Here is a 23,122-nt window from a genome sequence, read left to right as displayed (position 1 = left end):
TTAGACATTTTACTTCATCCTTGAATGTTCTTTTGCTGTTATAATATTGGAAAAACTTTTTGGAATTGGTTTTAGCCCCCTTGGCAATGCTCATTTCTATCTCTCTCTTGGCCTTTCTACTTCCTTTTTGAGATGTAAGGATTTTGCCTTGCAGTTGAGCAATTGGTGACCCTCCAAAAACTTACAAGGTGCAAACCATTGTAGAAGCGAATAAATTAAGAGCTGTATAAAACACACCTTCAGAGACCTGTCATTGGCCTCAGGATGGCTGCTGTGGTAAACTTCCTGATGCGGCGAAACTTGGCTCTTGTTGAGGAGAGACAGGAAAAACTTGGGAGGAGAAGGATAAGACAGAGAAGACCCTGCATATTCAAACCCAGGGTCACTTCGTTTTGGATGCCGGAGGATGTGGTGCTAAGGTGTTCTCGACTCTCTCCGCAGGTCATCCTAGACCGAATAGCTGAATTTCACCTTTTCATCACCTGGTTGACTGTCCTCCAGGTAACGCCGGCAGCATTGACTTTCTCCACTATAGAGGACCATATGGCCTCGTTGGTAGCATAACTGATGTTGGCTGAGGCTTTTCCAAATTGTATGCACTATGACTATCCTTACATCAGCCCCATGGACTTTAAATGTATGAGTTTGAGTCTCCTATCCTATACTGAATATTTATTTTTATTCTGACTGTCCTGTTTTCCTCATAACCAAGCGACAATCTGTACAAATCCCATATTGAATTTTACAGTGAAGGAGTAACTTTTCAGTTTGCTGTATTTTTGACTGTGTTCATGAATGACTTCTATAAATGTAATTGTAGGGCATTTCTAGTGAAAGGTTTTCCCAAATGGTTCAAATAGACACTTCTTAAAATTAATCAGATTGCAGCATATTTTCTCCAAAAGCTTTCACAGCTTTGCTTTTTTCATTACAAATCGAATAAAACAAGCATCACACAAGCGACAATAAAATATCTTTAATCCCATATGTACAAAGGGAGACCTTTTATAGAGCGGCCAGTATCTATGGCAACCAGTTTAGAACAGTTATCTAAACCATACTGTAATATTAATAAAAAAAGATGTTCCACAACAACGACAAAATACATAAATAATACTCAATGTCACAAAAAAGGCATATGTAGTTTAAATACATTTTGTTCTAACTAGGAAGCTGTATCCAAGTAGCAATATACAAAATGACAATTTTATTTTTTAAAACTTAATTCTGTATGTTATGACAATAAATATGAAAACATGGTTTAAACTGAAATATTTTAAATATTTTACCAGTAAAATTAAGCTGTACTCAAAATCTGAAAACTTGAATCTGTGGTATTGTGTTATGAATTAAAAAGAAAAACACTGAATTCACCCGACAGGTTGGAAGTAGCCTTGTCCAAGGCTTCTTGGCTTTCACAACATTGTAAAATAATTCCCTGGTTGACATACTTGGTGCCTTTTATCTAAGTGAGCGATGAAGTGCAGAGGATTGAAAGTATCAGTTCATCTGTGGTTTGTAGAAAAATATCCATTTTTTCCAATCTGATGTACATTCCTGTTTCAAAATGGTTTTGATGCACTTTACAGCTGTTGTGGGATTCCTTGGTTTCTGTAACCTGTAAGAAAATAGTGTTACAAATGTTGACAATTGTTCTTGAACAATGTAATCCTTTTCAAAGGGAACACTGTGTTTGGCTAGGGATTTTCCACACGGACCACTAAATGCTTGGGTCCAAAAACATTCATGTTATTACTCAATGGACTCAAGAGGTCAATTGCAGCATACTCAATTTAGTCCACATGATGTGCCCAACAGGGGTATTAAGTGAGTCTGATCTAATTGTTTGGACTATTGTTAGTGCTGATCCCAATAACAGAGAACCAAAGACAGATTACAGTAACTCATTGGTATCAGAAGTTAAACTAAGTAAAACAAAGTTTAGTACTGATTTGCTGTACTAAACCAAACTCTTGCTCACCTATCTTATTGTGACAGAAACAGAATGATTCTTGGTGGTAAATCTCCTTCCCGACCTGTGAGTGCGTTAAGTAAAGGGAACAGAGTACCCTGGACTGGATGACCAGACAATTCATTCCCAGGGTTAGGTGGAAGTTGGCCATCTAGAAAGGGGGCGGAACTCCGGTACACTAAAACATCGACCCGGAAGGGAAAAGATGTGGCAGCCGTGGATTGGAGGAGCTGTTGCAATTGTTTACCAAGGGGTCATGAGTGACGGTACAAATAGGGGACGGAGCGACGTGATCTGTTCCTTTGTTTATGGTTAAGGAACGACCCAGAAGGACCAGTGTTTATGAAACATAGCGTCAGTGTTTTGTTTGTTTGTCTCTAATTGTTACTTGTTGTTATTAGTAGACAGCTAACACGTTCCAGAGCTGTTGCCAGAGGCCAGCACTAACCCAGAACAGCACTGCGCCTGTATCACGATATATTGTATTTTGTACCACAAGCACTACAGCACTCACCCAGGACTGGTGCCCATGTTTGTATATTGTGGATGTAATAACTGTGTTTATTTTTTGGAACTGCAAACCTGTTTTATAGAACAGTGCAATACACATTGCTGTGTATTATCTGAGATTATTATTTGAGGTCACCAGACCTGGATTACAAATTGAATCACTTTCTGATTTGGATTATCACTGTCTCTTCCTTGCGCACCGCATCACTCCTACACCTGTACCCTGCGAACCACTTTGCCACACTTATATACTGTATATTCACAATCTTTTTTTATTCTCAGATTTTAAAGAACAGTTAAATCTAAACAATTATAAAAAAGAACAGTCCTTAAATGTAATTGTAATTGTCATGACAGCATTCAGTTCAGTTCAGCTTTAAAAGTGATTTATTCATTTCACCATAAATATTTAATGATCTTTTGAGTAGAGGAATAAATAGGATGTTGGTAGGGGGTAAGTTTGTTTGTTGAGATGCTGTGTCAGGTGTAGAGGAGCAAGTTAAAGGTTTGGGTGTGTTGGAATGGGTAGATGCAGGAACTTTAGGATTTTTTTAGGGACCACAGGGAAATTACTCACAGACATCTGCTCAGCACTACAATAAGGCAGTAATCCAATTTGTGCTGTGTATAAAACTAGTACAAAACTATCTGTGCAGACAGTTGTTCCCCCCTGAAATGAGATGATAGGTAGTATGTTAGTTAGGAATGATGGCACACCGAAGGAAGCTTGAAATATTTTTTTCTTTCTCAGGTTAATTTGGTTCTATTGCATGCAAAGAAAAGTATAAACATTATTGTGAGGAAAAAATCATTAAAATCCAGCAGGCCTACCTTTTGAAACTTGATCCACAGTTGAAGTTGCATAAAAAAAAGAAAATTAGAATCATTCATTTTCTCAGTATTAGAACTGGTAAAGAAGTAAACAAACACATTTCATAATAAAACAAGCATAATAGTAAAAAGCTTTGAATGGTATCATTATGTCTTCAATTCTTTTGAATGGTTCACAGCCCAGATTTTCCAGTCATGTGTTGCTGTGGCTTTTCAAACCTGTTTGCTCCACCTGCTCTACAGTGTAGTATAGTTTAATGAAACCTTAATTAACCAGTCACCAAGTGGACTGAACATTTGTGTCTGCTTATTTGAGGTGTATCTGTCTTTTATAATCATTTTTAGTTAGTTTAGTTGACTGTAAAATAAAAAATGGTACAGTATACCAGTGCAGTATAAACACTACACTCATACAAAATATTGAGACCCACTGTGCCCCAATACAGCCCTGATACTTGTTGTAGGGCAGCAGATCAGGTTAAATAACAACAATAACTTGAAACAAACCATGCAGCTACTTCACAACAACTTAAGATCCTGAATGCATCTCGGGCAGGCTGCAAAACAAAGTTGTGTGTGGTGGTGGTCTGTCGCTGTAAAGGTGTCCCGCGGTGATGGGGTTGCGCTGTACTGGGTCCCGCGGTGATGGGGTTGAGATGTACTGGGTCCTGCGGCGATGGGGTTGAGCTGTACTGGGTCACGCGGTGGTGGGGTTGAGCTGTACTGGGTCACGCGGTGGTGGGGTTGAGCTGTACTGGGTCACGCGGTGGTGGGGCTGAGCTGTACTGGGTCACGTGGTGATGGGGCTGAGCTGTACTGGGTCACGTGGTGATGGGGTTGAGCTGTACTGGGTCACGCGGTGATGGAGTTGAGCTGTACTGGGTCAAGCGGTGGTGGGGTTGAGCTGTACTGGGTCACGTGGTGATGGGGTTGAGCTGTACTGGGTCACGCGGTGATGGAGTTGAGCTGTACTGGGTCAAGCGGTGGTGGGGTTGAGCTGTACTGGGTCACGCCGTGATGGGGTTGAGCTGTACTGGGTCACGCCGTGATGGGGTTGAGCTGTACTGGGTCACGCGGTGATGGAGTTGAGCTGTACTGGGTCAAGCGGTGATGGGGTTGCGCTGTACTGGGTCACGCGGTCATGTCCTGCAACCATGTAACATTCTCCCTGTGTGTGTGCTGGGTTTACCAACTTACAGAGGCTTTCTTTACAACATGTTGTGAAAATAGAAACTGGAATTAAATGTGAATTATGGCACTGCCAGTGCAATCTGTCAAGTGACATCAAATAAATATCAAATAACAAATAAAAAAAAAATTGTAAGACACACAATAATTGTGTTTATTTTTTAAAATAGGTTTTGCATAACACCACTGCAGTTACAGTATCTTTATCCTAGTTTTGTTATTCTGAAACTGTTATATAGCAGTAATTGAAATTGAAGCGCAACAAAACAGAGCAAATGGGTGGAGAAAGGTATTGTGCTGAAACAGACAGAGAAGGAACAATAAATAGAGAATGATACAGAACTATTATTATAAAATGGTACTGGTAACAATCATAATCAGAAACTAAAAGCTATTCCAAGAAAAGCATGAGGGAACACATTTTTAATGGAAACAAGAAATATTGGACATCTGGTTTATAAAATGAAAGTCAATAGTTCCAAGATTTAAAAAGCTGTACTTACTAGCCATGATGACCATATCCATGCCCCAGAATATACTCATGATCCATCCCACCATAACGATAGCAGTGAGGATCTGAATAAATGCAGCAGCAATGTTCAACCAGAATACACAACACACGTGCCTGTTGGGCAAATCAGTCTGAGCCCCACACAAGACTGTGAAGGCTGAAACAAAGGTACCTGTGAAGCAAGTATGGAGTGCTGGTTAATCAAGGGGTAATGTTCAAATCAAATCAAATCAGTTCAAATGGTAAGTAAAAGTAAAATAAAATTAATGTTAAAATATCCATATCATTGATATGTCCAGAAGTTATCGTGCTATTAGATTTTGCTCGATTAGTTTTATAACACTGAAAATATGAAGTAGTCAGCTGAAATAGTTTGTGAGAGTAGCAGTTGTAGGGGTGGACTTGGAGGTAGATTTGCACATGCATACAAGCTCTCATCCTGGGGATGCTTACAGAGTTATAAGTTGAGCACAGAAGTTCACAAAATATAATTTTCAGTGTGTTGGTGGCCCAATATAGTATACTGCTGTCCTCAGGGCTTGGTCAACATTCAAATAAATTCTGTTGGCAACAGAAAGAACAATTCAAAACAAAGTCAGTAATTGGAAACAGACCTGGATCTCTTAAAGACTTCCTTTAATCACCATTAAAGCATTTACTTTTTTATCCAAACTGATGTCACAATTTGTAGCGCCATTAGCATCACCCAGTAAACATTTTTAGAATTCCTAGGCCAGGTTGGGTTCAAAAAGTGCTAAAACGGTGCTGTCTGGTAGAATAGAAATACTAACAAGGTCTGTTTGCTTTGCTTGGCCTTGCTTGTTTTATAAATCCCTTGGGTTTGGTTGAAGATCAGCAACATAGATTCCAGCAGTGATTTTAATTTTGCAATTTTCCCAACCCCAGCAATGGAACAGAGGGCCCCTTCTAAGTAAGCTTACATCTTTCCAACTGCATTGGAAGTTTAACAAGATAAAAATAGCACAGGATGCAATTCAGTGCTTTGTGGGAATGCCTTGTGGAATATAGTGTTTGACGTTTTAGATCTTTATATTGCTTTATTTAAAAAAAAAAAAAAAAAAAAAAGAAATTTATGCTGTAAGTTATGTCCTTTCTCTACTGGTTGTAAGCAATAAAAGTACTGTATGGTTATGCGTGACTGTGACAGGCTGACCGGGGTAAGGAGACTCAGAGTCAGGATGTGCAGGGAAAAGCGCTACGGCACGTATTTATTAAAAAAAACAAACAAAATAAACAGTTTAAACAAAAACAGATCTCGCACACACAGGATCAGAGATCTACCCTCTCCAGAATCCTAACACCAACTAAACGTGTGCTCTCAGTGCTCCCTTATATACACACACCTGTGCAGCAATTTACACCCACTTAATCAATTAAACCCTCCACCACATTCTCACATGTTTTTAAAGTGCTGGTGAATTAACCCTTTAATTACCCACCACCACTACAAAACACACATATACACAGGCCAGTACCCTCATTCTGCCACAGTGACATAATAAATAGTAGTGAACAATATTAATGCATATGTTATTCAAATTAATGTCAGGCAAAGATAATGTCAATAAATACATTACATTTATTTCCACTTTATTTCTCTTCCTCCCACTGAGGGCAAGCCTCCCCAAAAAGGAACTAGCCTTCTATGTAGGATACAAACTAGGAATATCTCTTGCTTGGTGGAATGAGACTAGGTGATGATACAATACTGATGTAGAAGGTCAACATAATAGCACACAAGTGCCTGAAGCTATTGTACTGCATTAAGCATTGGACTTTGTATGTCATAAACATTAATTTGTGAGGTAAATCTGAGTGTGGAACTAATGAGTAGAGAGGGATGTGCTCTAAAAACATTCAAGTGTGTTTGTGTTGTTAGAAACGGCTGAGAAGCTACTTCATTGCCCTAATGGTAGAATTGTTAGGGTTTCATTACGTAATTCTTTTTTTTTCTCTTACACATGTCATTCATATTATATGGCTTCCAATTATGCCTTGGTTCTATTTTTAAAAAGTGTCGGCTCACCAAGATTCATAACCACATGACCTACACTGTCAATATAACATGCCTAACCAAGGAGCGCAATTAGCTGCTGAAAATGATGCGCTATTGATGGGAGTGAATTGCTGCGACTGTATTTTGCTCATCAATTTGGTAAAAAAAAAAAAAAGAGGCGCTGCGACGCCCTGTTGTTGTTGTTGTGTTGTGATTGCCATGGTTCCTGAGAAGCTGACTGAGAGCTGCGGACTCTGTGTGTGTGGAGAGAAAGGGACTGAATAAATATATATTAGGGCTGTCAGTTAATTGCAGTTAACTTTTGCGATTAACGCATTCATTTCTTTGGACGTTCATTTTTTTAACGCGGGTTACTCGCTGTGGGTACTATTGTAGGCAGTTAATATATTCTTAAAAGCAATAAATTAAGGGACCTCTAAAAACTATAGGGGATAAAGAGATACCTTTGATTGTTGGGGTAACACTCTCAAGATCATGGTGGGACCTCTACAATAAACGGTGTCCTATTATAATGTACAAATACGTTTTCAACATCGCTCCCTGAAAACGATGGCAGATGTACAAGTTACAACAAACCAAAAATAGACCACATTCCAGACTGTTCCAAGTTCATAAATCATGTTTGTTCAACATGAGTGAATGATTCAATACTGGGAAGCTCTTCTTTGAAAGATGGTATTTATTAAGCATGCAACAAAATAAGTTTGAAAATCACACAAAACAGTTACACAATTAATATCACATTAAAAGCATTACAATGAGAACTAAGGTTTTAAACAACAATTTACCAAAGAAATATTAGTACATATTGACACTACAACAAGGGATCACACAATACCTGAATAGATATTTAAGAGTATTTTTACCTAGCCTGGAAAGCAGTGAAGTTTCAACATTCTGTTACCTTGTGTTTCTCTGAGTGTCAGGGCCCCTGACCTAGATAGATAGATACTGAGAGCTGAGGGCTCCAGGTGCAGTCTTGTAGTTTCTTTGAATCTGAGCGAGCAGGGATCAGAGGAGGAGAGCAGGGGGACAGGTATCCAGCGATCAGAGGGGCGCAGGTCAGGAGATGAGAGGGGCAGGTATCCAGCGATCAGAGTGGCTCAGCAGATCCGAGGGGCGGTCAGGAGATCAGAGAGGCCAGCAACCAGCGATCAGATGGGCTCAGTGGAGCGGTCAGGGCACGGAGCTCATGTTTACTGTCTGCTTTTATACTTTTCAAACAAAGAGATTATTTGAATTTCCCGCTGCATGCTCCGATTGGCTAGTTTGTGGCTGAATGGGTTTGAAACCTTGATTGATCGCTCCTCCCCTTTCTCTGTCTGATTAGTTCAATATCATAATCTGGAAAGGGGAAACTTTTAAAACGTGCATAACTTTTGCTGAATAATTCTGATTTTATTCTGAATTCCCGTTATTTTTACCATAAGAAATTACATTTCTTTAGACATCAAATATGTCAGGACTTTGGTTAGACGTTGGAAACAGTTTAATTCTCTTAGGGATTTATTACCTGGGTTATTCTATGCTTGGTAGGCAATTTAAGAATAAAAACGCTTGCATCTTGTACTTGTAAAATTACAAGATTAAAGTTAATTTAATTTAGCTTTCTGTTAAAATATACAATATCCATGACATTTGCAATATATTTCTGATGACAAAGACTGTATGATCTACATCACACTCCTATGTCTTGACACTCTAGCATACCGTAACTCATTCCCTGCATTTTAATACACTCAAGTGCATGCAACGCAGCAGTGTGGAGTAGTGGTTAGGACTCTTGACCGGAGGGTCGTGGGTTCAATCCCAGGTGGGGGACACTGCTGCTGTACCCTTGAGCAAGGTACTTTACTTAGATTGCTCCAGTAAAAACCCAACTGTATAAATGGGTAATTTTATGTAAAAATAATGTGTAAAAAATAATGTAATTGTATGTAAATAATGTGATATCTTGTATAAGGACGTCTGCTAAGAAATAAATCATAATGAGTGAAGTCAGCATTTGCATAGAAAGTTATATAACTGCATTATGGAGCAAAGTACAAAAAGTGAAGGACTTGCGAATGGGAAGATTATTTAAAAAAAAAAAAAAGATGTCACAGATGACTGAGTGGTGACGTCACCAGACCAAGAAATACCAACATAATGTGGCAAGATATGCAGGGTGAGACAAAAAGATATTCCAGGACTGCGGGGTGAAACAAAAATGTGCTTGTTCTTTTATTAAATAAATTAAACAAACCAAAATAAACAAAACGGCATTGTGGCCAAAATAACCAAACACAATAATCCCAATAATGTGCGTGAACGGGCAGCACATGGTGTAGTACCTGGTCTCGGCGAGGCACCATGGAAGAGCTTCCTCCTTTTAGGCCAGTGGCTGGGGTTGAATGCTGACTCACCCTGCTCACCTCACCCTGACCACCGGCCTCCCAGAAAAGGCAGTCTTTTTATAGGCACCCATCCCTGCTGAATTCATATTTCAATCTGAGCAGTGGAACCTTTTGAACTCAGGAGCTGATTTACAATACTGCACTAGGCAACATAGCCAAGAGAGTAACGCTCCAATACTCTCTATAAAAACGCTTCACATGCACTGTTTACTGTACATCTAAACAAGTAGAGAAGAATGTGCAATTTGCTTTAGATTACATCAATTCTTGGATTGGAAAATGTAAACATATCGAACGAATGCCTGTGGAGCACATTTATTTATGTTACTTCTACTAGTTCATGTTTATATTATTAAATAAACTTGTGACGCAGTTTAACTTACAATAAATACATAAAAAACACCAACGCTTTTGCATACATAGACGGGTATGGCATTTTAATTGATAAGTTGCCGTATTGTGTGAAAAGTAGTTTTTCTTCAAAAAAGTAAAAGTAACTGGGTGTAGCTCTTTTCATTTGGTAGCTCTACTTCTCTAGACAGAACATGTTTACTAGTTTTCTTTCCAGTGATGAAGCATTACCATTTGATGTACATGTAAATAGACCCTGAACATCTTTTTTTCTTTTTCTAAAGAGTAATAATACAAAAAACTAAGATAACTAAAACAAACTTACCCAGTCCTGGTACAAAGGTATTGAGAAACAAGCAGATGACAGCTACAGGGAAAGGCATATAGGGTATAGCAGCTCTCAAGGGTCCCTTCTTTTCCCTCACCTGGACCACAACTCCACTGGTTGATGAAGATATTCCCTTTTCATTCATTTCGGTGTCTTTTTGATCCATTTTTGGAATTAAATGTTGTTAAACTGCACGTTTCTTAAACTGACCCAACTACAACTGTGTGAAGTGGATTCTGTTTCACTCGCACTCTGTCTACCACCCATTTAACAGACTGGGGGGAGGGGGCTGATTGACAGTGGACTAGATTTAATTTTGCCTGATACATTTAAAGTGACAGTGTACCACTGAGATAGCATACCAGATGTAACCAAATAACAGTACTCATCCTTAGCTATTATGAATATACTATTTGTGGTACAGTACCCTTAAAATTGATGTTAGAATATTATTTATGGAGTGGTGCACTGCATTGATGTAACATTTCACTTCATGTATCCATACTACAATAACCTTGCCCTTGACTGAAGAACATTTTTGACCATACAGGAAAAAAAAAACATTATGGTTGAGCGATGTAATGAAGAGTATGCATTAGGAAAAGGCTCTGTCTATTTACAACACTACTGTGTGTATATAGTGATCACATATGCATGACTTATACCACTGCTTTTTAAATAATAAGAAATGGTCCATATACCTAGACAGTAATGGGGTAAATGTTGTATGACATCTTATACATCACTGATGTTAGCACACCCCTAATCCCCCTAATCTCTCTCTCTCTCTCTCTCTCTCTCTATATATATATATATATATATATAGGCATAAAGAAACGTGTGGCCTAACAACATTTAATCCCTGGTCATTTGGTATTATTAACGCAAACATTTTTGCTGCATTTAGTTGTATCCAGTATGGTGTTAAAGTTGTTCCCGTATCTTCCTGATCCCAAATTTAATTTAAAAACTGTGCTATGCATCCATGAATTCTGTTTCCTAAAATTAAATGTCTAAATCACAAATATGCTTTGTATAGGGAATAAAAACCTTTTGAGAGAGGTTGTCTCACCAGGTCAGTGAATTTAAGTCTGAGATATAACTAGTGTTACAATAATGCATAAAATAGCTAATTCAAATATTCTATGCTAAAATATTTAGATTATTATGAAGTTCTTTTGTTAAAGTTTACTGCAGTGTCTCAAAGTAAGTTCATTGGTTTTAAGAGCAATTAATCCTATACATACATTTTCATGTTAAAAAAAACAGCTCTGATTACTTCCGTTCTTGATATATTCTTTTATTTTTTTTTAATTTAGTCATTGCTAATTAGTTTTTATTATTTTCTCCCCACTTTGAAATGCCCAATTATTTTTAGGCTCAGCTCACTGCTACCACCCCTGCGCTGACTCGAGAGGGGCGAAGATGAACACATGCTCTCCTCCGAAGCGTGTGCCGTCAGCCGCCCGCTTCTTTACACTCTGCAGACTCACCGTGCAGGCGCCTCAGAGCTACAGCGTCGGAGGACAACGCAGCTCTGGGCAGCTTACAGGCAAGCCCGCAGGCGCCCGGCCAGACTACAGGGGTCGCTGGTGCGTGGTGAGCCGAGGACACCCTGGCCGACCTAACCCTCCCTCCCCCCGGACGACGCTCGGCCAATTGAGCGCCACCCCCTGGGAGCTCCCGTCCACGGTCGGCTGTGGAATAGCCTGGACTCGAACCGGTGACATCCAGGCTATAGAGCGCATCCTGCACTCTAGTGAGTGCTTTTACTGGATGCGCCACTCGGGAGCCCTCGTTCTTGATATATTCTGTCCGTCTCCAGATAAAGCTACGTCAGTGACCGGGGTAGACTCCTCCTGGTGGATGGTCCTGACATCAACCCAAATCACCCCTGGTTCTTCAGGAGTTAGTACGACATCCCTCTTGGTCCGGACGTCTTGAGGGTCCAACCGTGAGGTAACGCCCAAGCTCCGTCGTTGGGGCACTTCCACGGGATAGGGGTGGACATTTTGTACACGGAGCACACAATACCCCTTCTGTACTGTAACCAAGATGCGGGCTACTTGCCATTCTTTGTCCAGCCTAGGAGCTTCAATCATGGCACAATACGGTTCTCTGGACGGTGGCGCCACTACCCGAACCTGGACCATCATCTTGCTACAGGGGGGAATCATCACCGGTCCTTGGCGGACTAGATGAACCTCACCAATCTTGCTACTAGGGGTCTTGGCAGCAGCTACCCATCGACATTGGGCAAAGACCCGTTCTCACTCATTGCGAATAGCTGGTTGAATCAAAGCAGAGAAGTATCTGTCTTGTGTTGGATCACAACGGAAGATGGTATCCCAACAGGCCGAGATAATAGTCATCCCTAACATCCCTCTATCGGCGCCTTGACAGTCGTTGCTGACGATCATAACCCCCCAGTTCGGGATGCTTACGCCTCCGATCTGAAAATCCATAACTACATATCCAACATAGGGCAGCTCCAGTCCACTGGCAGCCTTTAGGGTCAACCACTGGATATCAGCTGTCGTTTGGATCGGTGTAGTAGCAAAGTGTTTTTTAAAGAAGGCATTACTAAACAATGTCACCGGAGATCCAGTGTCAAGCAAACATTGCAGCTCCACTCCTTGAACTTCCACCTCCACCCACGGGCAGCCTCCAATCATCATGTCAGACGAGGGACCGACTCCACTCCACTCTTCTCCCCCGGCCACTTGTCCCACAGTGACCAGGCTAGTAGTTTTAAAGATGGGCAGGATGAAGAGGGTCATGGACATCTCTGGGCAATGTGTCCGGCCCAACCACAAGCATTACACATGGGTCTTCCCTGATGGTCCCACTGGAATGCAGGCCCCAAGGGCGCGCCAACTGAGGCGAGGACGGTGCCTCGGAAAGGTAGTGGGGGTGGAGCTGAATGGACAATGGGCTGGAGCCGTTGTAACTGAGCCTGCACGTCAGTGGTGATGGAGTGGAATATACTGGTCAACTGGCCCTGGACTTTGGCCAGAAACTCGGCACGAATCTCTGCCTTCCAGTCAGGAGGTCGTTGCGATGGAGGATGGTGATGCATCACTGCCTGGCCGATCACTTCCTTAGGAGATCCTTGACTATCTTCGATGAGCAGCCTGGCCTGTATACCAACCACGGTGAACGTCATGGCAGGGGTACTTCGCACACGTTGCTGGAGGATTTGACGTACTGTTCCAGGAAGGAGGCCGGAGATCCACTGATCACGGAGGATGGTATCCTGGAGGGCGCTACTAACGGGGTCCCGTCACTCCAACCTGGAAACAGTTCACGGTGATGAAGTGAAAAAGCCCCCACTGCCTCCCCAGGCTCCTGACTACAGCTAAAGAATCTAGCCCTTAACTGTGCTAACAGAAGGCGGTCCCCATACAACCCCTCTAACACTGCAAGGATCTGACCGGGAGTCATACTTTCCCTTAATGGAAGGAGCACAATTTCTCGTTTGGCTATCCCATCTAATGCTTGTAATATCATATCGGTCTTTTGTACTTCCGTAAGGGATTGAAATCGGAGCGTGGCCTCAATATGCAATTTCCATGCCCCAGAGCAAAGGGTTAATGCAACTCTTGGTATTCAATTTTTTTTTATTACTATTATTTCTCCTGTTTTTGAAAGGTAGCATTATATATATATATATATATATATATATATATATATATATATATATATATATATATATATATATATATATATATATATACAGTATATATATATATATATACAGTGCCTTGCGAAAGTATTCGGCCCCCTTGAACTTTGCGACCTTTTGCCACATTTCAGGCTTCAAACATAAAGATATGAAACTGTAATTTTTTGTGAAGAATCAACAACAAGTGGGACACAATCATGAAGTGGAACGAAATTTATTGGATATTTCAAACTTTTTTAACAAATAAAAAACTGAAAAATTGGGCGTGCAAAATTATTCAGCCCCCTTAAGTTAATACTTTGTAGCGCCACCTTTTGCTGCGATTACAGCTGTAAGTCGCTTGGGGTATGTCTCTATCAGTTTTGCACATCGAGAGACTGAAATTTTTGCCCATTCCTCCTTGCAAAACAGCTCGAGCTCAGTGAGGTTGGATGGAGAGCATTTGTGAACAGCAGTTTTCAGTTCTTTCCACAGATTCTCGATTGGATTCAGGTCTGGACTTTGACTTGGCCATTCTAACACCTGGATATGTTTATTTGTGAACCATTCCATTGTAGATTTTGCTTTATGTTTTGGAGCATTGTCTTGTTGGAAGACAAATCTCCGTCCCAGTCTCAGGTCTTTTGCAGACTCCATCAGGTTTTCTTCCAGAATGGTCCTGTATTTGGCTCCATCCATCTTCCCATCAATTTTAACCATCTTCCCTGTCCCTGCTGAAGAAAAGCAGGCCCAAACCATGATGCTGCCACCACCATGTTTGACAGTGGGGATGGTGTGTTCAGGGTGATGAGCTGTGTTGCTTTTATGCCAAACATAACGTTTTGCATTGTTGCCAAAAAGTTCGATTTTGGTTTCATCTGACCAGAGCACCTTCTTCCACATGTTTGGTGTGTCTCCCAGGTGGCTTGTGGCAAACTGTAAACGACACTTTTTATGGATATCTTTAAGAAATGGCTTTCTTCTTGCCACTCTTCCATAAAGGCCAGATTTGTGCAGTATACGACTGATTGTTGTCCTATGGACAGAGTCTCCCACCTCAGCTGTAGATCTCTGCAGTTCATCCAGAGTGATCATGGGCCTCTTGGCTGCATCTCTGATCAGTCTTCTCCTTGTATGAGCTGAAAGTTTAGAGGGATGGCCAGGTCTTGGTAGATTTGCAGTGGTCTGATACTCCTTCCATTTCAATATTATCACTTGCACAGTGCTCCTTGGGATGTTTAAAGCTTGGGAAATCTTTTTGTATCCAAATCCGGCTTTAAACTTCTCCACAACAGTATCTCGGACCTGCCTGGTGTGTTCCTTGTTCTTCATGATGCTCTCTGCGCTTTAAACGGACCTCTGAGACTATCACAGTGCAGGTGCATTTATACGGAGACTTGATTACACACAGGTGGATTCTATTTATCATCATTAGTCATTTAGGTCAACATTGGATCATTCAGAGATCCTCACTGAACTTCTGGAGAGAGTTTGCTGCACTGAAAGTAAAGGGGCTGAATAATTTTGCACGCCCAATTTTTCAGTTTTTTATTTGTTAAAAAAGTTTGAAATATCCAATAAATTTCGTTCCACTTCATGATTGTGTCCCACTTGTTGTTGATTCTTCACAAAAAATTACAGTTTCATATCTTTATGTTTGAAGCCTGAAATGTGGCAAAAGGTCGCAAAGTTCAAGGGGGCCGAATACTTTCGCAAGGCACTGTATATATATATATATATATATATATATATATATATATATATATATATAACCAACAAAATAAAAATAATGGAGGTGACACCCCCTACTGAGACACCGGTATCTTTACCGTTAGTATGTTTGCTTCAGACCCCCTTAAAACTATAGAATTTTTTCAAAAATGTAATATATTAAAAAAATCTAATTAAATGTGATAAATGTCATAAGGATATGTAATTGACAAAAGACAGCAACACAAAAGTAACAGGCTATATCTGGCAGTGTACTAACCGTGACTGCTGATCTAAAAAATCTGTATTATATAAACGTTACTTTGAGAATACTCACTTAAATCTTCAGAAAATTATTTTTTATTTCCTTCTGGGCTTGTAATTCACATATTACTGTTACATCCATGCACGTCGATACAGAAAAGAAAACAGCAATCGACTGGGACTGCTTCATGAGGGACATCAGCTCTTGGAAACTTTTGCAGGAGCCAATGTTACTCAGTGGTCCAGATTGCATTGTGCAAATTCAAAACAATGCAGGGAACAACAGAAGAAATGAATGCGTCATACCTTGATGAATTTATGTGGCGAGAAAGGTACAGCAAAAACATCTCAGAAGTATTTTCTAATATCCCACATCATATAGCAGACTGCACAGCTGTGCAGGGGTCGGGCTCAGCCGGTGGAGGCGGCAGAGGAGGGGAAAGAGGGGACGAAGGACGGCCATAAACAGAGAGAAGCAGCAAAATAACCCAAAGGCTCTTTTCAAGCCATCCAAATATTTCTAAAATGAGCAAAGATAAATAAATAAAGCTTTACCATGATTATAAAACTCGATTCCCATCCAGCTGTTGCCGATGAGGCAGGTGCAAGTATTTTTGTAGGGCTTAATAATTGCCAAGAAAACTTGTATCTGCTTCATTGGCAACAGTCGGATGAAAACCGAGTTTTAAATATGGTTTTATCCCACAGAAAGGGGCAGAGCGGTCAGCATTCTGAGTTAGGAACTGTTGGTTTGAAAATGTGTTTGAAAATGAGCATTAACATTCTCAGATCGGAATGGGTGAAGCCTGATTTTCCTGGCCTGCTAAACTACACCTATGCCGACATTTGTATGTCACCAGAATTTTCTTCTCCCGATATCCAAACCACGAGTTTTGCTCTGCTTGTTCCAATCATAATCACCAGCTTGCCCTCGTTGATAGGTAGGTGTAATATCTGTTTCTAAAAATAATTTTGCTTGTTCAGACTTTGTTTTTATTACATATGTGTTGTTATTGAATGACCCATTTTTATAATGATGTTCAGAAAAAAACTACTTTGATTATAACTATTACTTATTTAAAATGTTATATCTAATAAAATTACTTGCCTAGAATAGTGATGTTTAGGCTGTTCTATATTTTCTGAATATTCTTGATTTATATAGTGAGTAAAATTGACCACAATGGTAACATCAAAGTATATAATATGTGTTTTGTTTAGATAATGGATGCCCAAAAACTAAGCGAAATTATAAACTACAAAACCAAGAACGTGTACCTTCCAGGAGCAACGAAGAGAGAAATTAATAATTTGTCTGAGAGCTGCTAAATTCGAAATCACAGGTACACACATTTTTATTTAGTTATTTGCCATTTAAAATCAGAAAAAGCTAGTTTTCCAATACAGCACTGAACCCAACCTCATCATTACATGTTAGCTCAGCACCATGAACCATGTAAGAGTATTTATTTATTTATTTATTTACTTATTTTGTAATTTTATAAACCCACTGAAGACTGTTTAAACTCCAAAGACTTTCAGGTCTGTGGGCTTGATTGACTGATTGGACAGCATGAGAATGCGCCTAATTGTTGGCTAGCAGGCAATTGAAATATGACACCGTCTGTCTCCACACACACAAACAGCAGCTCAAGCAAGCTGTGACGTAGCTAGTAGCTTGCTCACACACACACATGCCCACATACGAGCACAGCCTCAACTGAGATGATGCAGACAATCTTAGAATATATCACGTTAAACTTATTAATGGTATATAGATTAAGGATATGGCAAGTTTACTTTTAAAGAAATTCTTCATACAACAATATGAGGTAGATTACTTCTAGTTACTTCATCAAGTTTCATCAAACCAAATAATTAACAGTTCAATTCTATATGAATGCGTTACAATTAATTAATTTAGTTGCATGAAAGGAAAATGCAACTGGAATTATACTCAATGGTTCCTTGAAGCTTAGACCTTTGGTCCACTGGTTTGGAAACTCAATCTGTTGAAGTGTCCAGTACAAAAGGCTGTCCTCTCAGCAACAAAGTCTTCAATCTCACGTTGGATCAAATTCGGCAACAAAGCTTTCAATTCTCGATAGAATCAACAAACAGCTGCAACAAAGTTTGCAGTCCTCGGTATAGGATCCACAACAGCGCCCGTCCGCTCTGTCCTCTTCACTGAATCTTTATCTACGGCGATAGCAGGGCACAGTTTATTTTGGGATACTGTGGTTTTAGGTGTACGACAGACCAAGACAGGTTTGTCTGATAACAGTCTCAGTAAGTGTTACGGCAGTCCTCCAGCTGGGCCTCAGTCTCGTTGCTTGTGGTCGTTGACTCGCTTGCAGCTTGCTTCCTCTTCTTGGGTCCGTTTTCTGGCAGAGTCCCGTCCGTTGTCCCAGTAAATAAGTTGATCGGGAAATAAGTTGATCAAGCTCTAGAATTTAAAGGGGAGGTTCCATTGTTTCTAATGTAAATGAGCCTAGGCTAGGAAATAAGTAGCTTGAGCCCAGGAAATAAGTTGATCGGATATATTAATGAACAATAAATAATTTAAAATTAATTTTGTAAATATAATTTATATCAATTAGTAGATCTGATTTATTCGGCAGTATGCTGCTAGATAAGATGATGTGAATATCGCTTTAGATCCGATATATTAGCCTAAGAAAAATGCATAATTTAAAATGACTTTTGTACGTATAATTTACATTAACATGTAGATCGGATATACAGTATTCGACAGTATTACGCTAGATAAGGGAATGTGAATATCGCTGTAATATATATTAGCAGCAAATAAATAATTTAAAATGAATTGTATGATTGTACATTTCTGAGTGTGTATTTCTGTTTGTGTAACAAACGTTTACTAGCAAAATGCGTTACGTATTAACGTTATTTTGCATTTCTGGAGGTGTTTTTGTTTTGGGAAGCACTACAGTATGGACAGCAGGTATGCCAGCGATTGTCCAAAAGTTTAAGCATGAGTTTCAATCATGGAAAAAATTAAGCTCCATGCTGCGATTACTAACTAGGCCACGGTGCACAAACGTTGCTTATACAGTATTATTATTTTATATTTGTTCTTTCATTTATTTTTACATACAGTACTTTGTATATTAAATAAATAATTTAAAATGAATAGATCGGATATATTCGACAGTGTGACGCTACATAAGGGAATGTGAATATCGCTGTAATATATATTAGCAACAAATCATACTTGCCAACATTTTTATACATGGGAGGAGTCATACGCAAAAAATACTCATTATCATATAATAGACGTATCCCCCCCCCCCCCCTTTTTTTTTAACATAGTACAAATCTTATCCCTTAGTAATACTATATATTACTGCAAGGAATACAATTGTCACGTTTACGAAGAATATGGCATTTATGTTAATGTATTGTGTGCAAACAACATGAGAGATTTTTTTAAATTCCCACAACACAACACAATTCCTTACTAAAGAAAACTTTCACCTGGCTATTTGTGGTTAATTTGTGGTTAATTTTCTTCACCCTATCCCAATTTAAAAACCACAACCCTAAACCTAGAACCTTTTTTAAATAAACATAATTGTATGTGTAACAATAAATGTTAATGCTTAATACATGCAGACAAATCAAGGTACTGTATATACTATTGATTTTTTTAACTCTCAGTGTAGGCCTACGTTTTGCCACGTCTAAACTGTAGTAAAGTTACAGCTATACTCATATTAAAATGTAAAACTACAACCTTGTCATACTAATATGATGGATGCAGCATGTCATCAGATTATATTACTGAAACATTTTAATTTTGATTAAAGATTGACAACATTTTGACGTGTAAAATCATTTAATATATAAATAAATCTCCGTGATGACACATAAACTACATCAGATTGACATCGATGTTATAGAAACATAAAAAGACAGAGGTTTAAAACAGTTTACCATAGAAACAATCACACATTTTAAAGTTAATACGAAAAGACAGTGGCACGAACACGCACCAACATACACAGTCTACTAAATAAAACGGCCAGATAAAAATAAAAAGCCATGCAGTGAACCTCCCCTTTAATCAAACTGTAGCCCCGCCTTACTTTTGTCTACTTTTGCCTTACTGTGCTTGCGCGATCAACTTATTTCCTACGACACCGTTTTTAGGCTGGAGTCCTGGAGTTGCAGCTTTGCTTAGCAGTGACAGCACCATGTTTAGCATTCGATGTGGCGCACCAAAAGTTTAGTTTTGCTTGGATATTTATAGTCTTTTTACTCTGCTAAATAGCCACTTTGTTGAGGTCATTTGTGTATCGTGCCTTTTTTTAAACTCACAGTCCTTTGATGTTTTAATGTCCGTTTCCACTGGGACATCACTAGTTTATGTCTTCCTTGCGTGAAAACGATTGTTGTTGCACGTGTGAATTATCTGTACATAATTCAACTGTCTGCTCAGCCTAATCCAGTCCAGACGCAGGTCACCTAATCACATAGTTCAGTATGTCTGGAAGCAAGAGACCCCCTTCTTAAGACACAGCAGTTTGCCCTGTTTCTCAAGACACACAGTTTCATTAATGAATCCAGTTACATTTCTAATACACATTCATGTATTATTATCATATTCAAGGAATATGTCCCACAATATTGTACCATTAAACCATTTATTTTTATTTATTTATGATTGTCACAGAATTTACCAAAATTAAATACTACACGTGATTTAATGAGTACATATTTCCACTGGTACGAAGACATAAACCTGCAGTAGACAAAGCCTTCCTTATAGACAGTTATACAATAATGCAAATTTGGAATGGGAAGCCCTCCTCTTTGAGAAAGGTTAGTAATTTTGTGTACTGAGTAAATTAAGTCATAATGCAAATTTATCTTGCAAATACTGCAATTTAGCACAATTTCGTTGACATGTCTTTGTAGGTTGATCCATCCCAGTATAAGGTTCTACTGGGTGCTGTGAGTGATCATCATCACTGGACATTAGTGGTAAGCACTTGCATAACTCTCACCTATGTCATGACAAGAGTATTATTAATTCAGAACATCCTAGTTTTCTAAAGTAGATCTTTCAATATCTTTGTTAAGGAAGCTTGATATGTATAACTGTGGGGTCTACTCTGGAAAAGCACCTGCTTTGTACACTTTAATGGGCTCTTTTACACAGACTTTGGTGGAAATCACAACACACAACAGAAGTGAGGGTTCAAAACAGGGAGTTCAGTATTTTTATTCATAGACAAAAACAAACAAAGAAACCAAAACCTAACTCCTTCTTGGAGTATTACCTAAATATGTTGTATATTTTCCATTATCAGCAACACAGGAAAATACACATTTTAAATGAATACACAAAATACACACAATTTTAATGTGCCTGCCTGCCCTGTCACGCTACATTTATTACAATGGTTTATGATACAGTTATTCTGACAGGAATAGTAGTGATCCAGGTATGCATACAAATAACTGTAAGGTGTTTGAGCGTACAGTAAACAAACTACACATTAGGCATACTTTGTGTTATAGGCTATATACCCCAATGAAAAAAGGCAGTGTACCTCAGTTATCTTGGAGAATAACAAACCGATGTCGAGCACTGCAGAAATGCCACAAGGTATTGAAGTAAAGTTTTTAAAATGTGTTCTTAATTCAATCGCAGTATTAATATCATGACAATACTTCCTTGTCTTGTTGAATTTTAAATTAACATTTCAATTAACAGCAGGACAGCACTTCCTGTGGAATCTTTGTTTTTAAGGTAATATTTGTTCATTTTACATTTATATTTTTATATGTTTAAAAATGGGGTTGGTTGTGCCAGATTTACATCACTGCTATTGTTGCTTGGGTTTTAGTAGTGCCCGGGCACTGAAAATATGACATTTTGGTTGGTAGGTTGTGTATTTCAGTCATTCCTGAAAAAAATAAGGATTGTAACTCAGTAAAAGGTGGGTGAAAAGTAATGGACAGACTCTTAGTGAATAGAAAATGGGGTTGGTTGTGCCAGATTTACGTCACTGCTATTTTACCAGCATATGACACGTTAAAATCAGTGCTGTCGTGCTTCTCTAAAATAATGTTTTTTTTTTACAGATGTACTGAAACAATGGTTTTTAAATGCTATGACACAGTAAGGATTGGAATCTTTCGTTTTATTTGCAAATGTTCTTTCCCATGAATATTTCTGGAAAGATCTCACACATTTTAACTCAAAGAGCCGAGACCAATCTGCCAGAACTGAACATGTAAAATCACCAAATGTTGCCTTTTGTGATAAATTACAATGTAAAGTATCTTGACTAAAAATTCTTCAGTTGAAGAATCCTCCACAGATTCCACAGTATATTGCTCACATGTTGGTGTCATCTGTTGTGTATCCACATTCAAATTTGTTTCACTTATGTTTTTAAAGAAATCAAGTGGAAGACACAGATTGTCTGTTTGTGTTCCTTGTGTAAATGAAGATCATACATTAACAGTTTTATTTAGTAGTGTTACAGGGTAGTCTGTTTTTTTTACCTGTAAATGTAAAACCCTTTTGTACTGGTAGTACCTTTAGCTGGCATGTGTCTGAGTTACAGACAAAGCCCATGGAGTCAATATCTGCACCACTATGATTGGGAATGCCAACACATTCAAAATGGTACCATTCATGGCAGATATTGCAGGCTAGCATAGGCCTTTTCCTTTTATTTGGGGATTTACAAATACTGAAAGTTTTTGTTTTCTTAGAATAATGTTCTGTGGCCCACTGTTTATCATATTTAACATTTTCTATTAGTTTCCTTTTTACTCCCCCAAATGACTTACCTGGTTCTTCTCTATATTCTGTTGTACAATGTACTAGTGTCTCTGTGTTTGAATTTGTTAATCCCGTTTTTAAATAATTTTAAATAATTTGTTTTGTTTTCAAATATTATAAAAGAAGTAAATAACTTCTTTTGGCTGCATTGGGGCGTGTGTGAGGCCAATTAAGTAACTCAGCAACCTCCGCCCAAAATTGAAATGTGTTTATTTTTTGTATTGCTTTGTTTGACATCATGAATGACATTTGCAATTACTGTATAATCTAATGTATTTGCTTTTTTCCCTTTGTTTTTTGTGTTTGAATAGATTCGGTGATTTCAGCGAGGGCACTATTATCTCCCTATAGCCTGAGGGACAGTGAGTGGACATGTCTGCCCTGCACCAAGTCTCCTGTAGAATAATCAGATCGATGTTTTGAAAACTATTTACAAATTCAGGGGCTGTGCTCTTCAGCCCGAATTGTTATCGTTGATGCTTTCATCAATTCTAACTACAGTTCTTCCAGAAACCATTCAATTACTTGGAATGAAA

General features: G+C 38.9%; 1 protein-coding gene and 1 long non-coding RNA gene across 2 annotated transcripts; one reads left to right on the top strand and one right to left on the bottom strand.

The window, feature by feature from the left end:
- Positions 1-961: 961 nt before the first annotated feature.
- Positions 962-10,385, bottom strand: LOC117402719 (protein stum homolog). The gene is made up of 3 exons (XM_059024318.1): positions 10,123-10,385; positions 5,005-5,184; positions 962-1,618 (listed from the first exon to the last, which is right to left on the bottom strand). The coding sequence occupies exons 1-3, from the start codon at positions 10,289-10,291 to the stop codon at positions 1,584-1,586; spliced, it is 384 nt and encodes a 127-aa protein (XP_058880301.1). The 5' UTR covers positions 10,292-10,385; the 3' UTR covers positions 962-1,583.
- A 6,604-nt stretch (positions 10,386-16,989) lies between these two features.
- On the top strand, positions 16,990-21,914 carry LOC131737231 (uncharacterized). The gene is made up of 4 exons (XR_009328802.1): positions 16,990-17,106; positions 20,705-20,770; positions 21,507-21,542; positions 21,878-21,914. It is a non-coding gene; the product is annotated as an uncharacterized LOC131737231 (long non-coding RNA).
- The last annotated feature ends 1,208 nt before the right edge of the window (positions 21,915-23,122 follow it).

This window comes from Acipenser ruthenus, chromosome 5 (genome assembly GCF_902713425.1).
Source record: "Acipenser ruthenus chromosome 5, fAciRut3.2 maternal haplotype, whole genome shotgun sequence".
Lineage (NCBI taxonomy): Eukaryota > Metazoa > Chordata > Actinopteri > Acipenseriformes > Acipenseridae > Acipenser > Acipenser ruthenus.
This window is presented reverse-complemented; position numbering and strand designations above follow the sequence as displayed.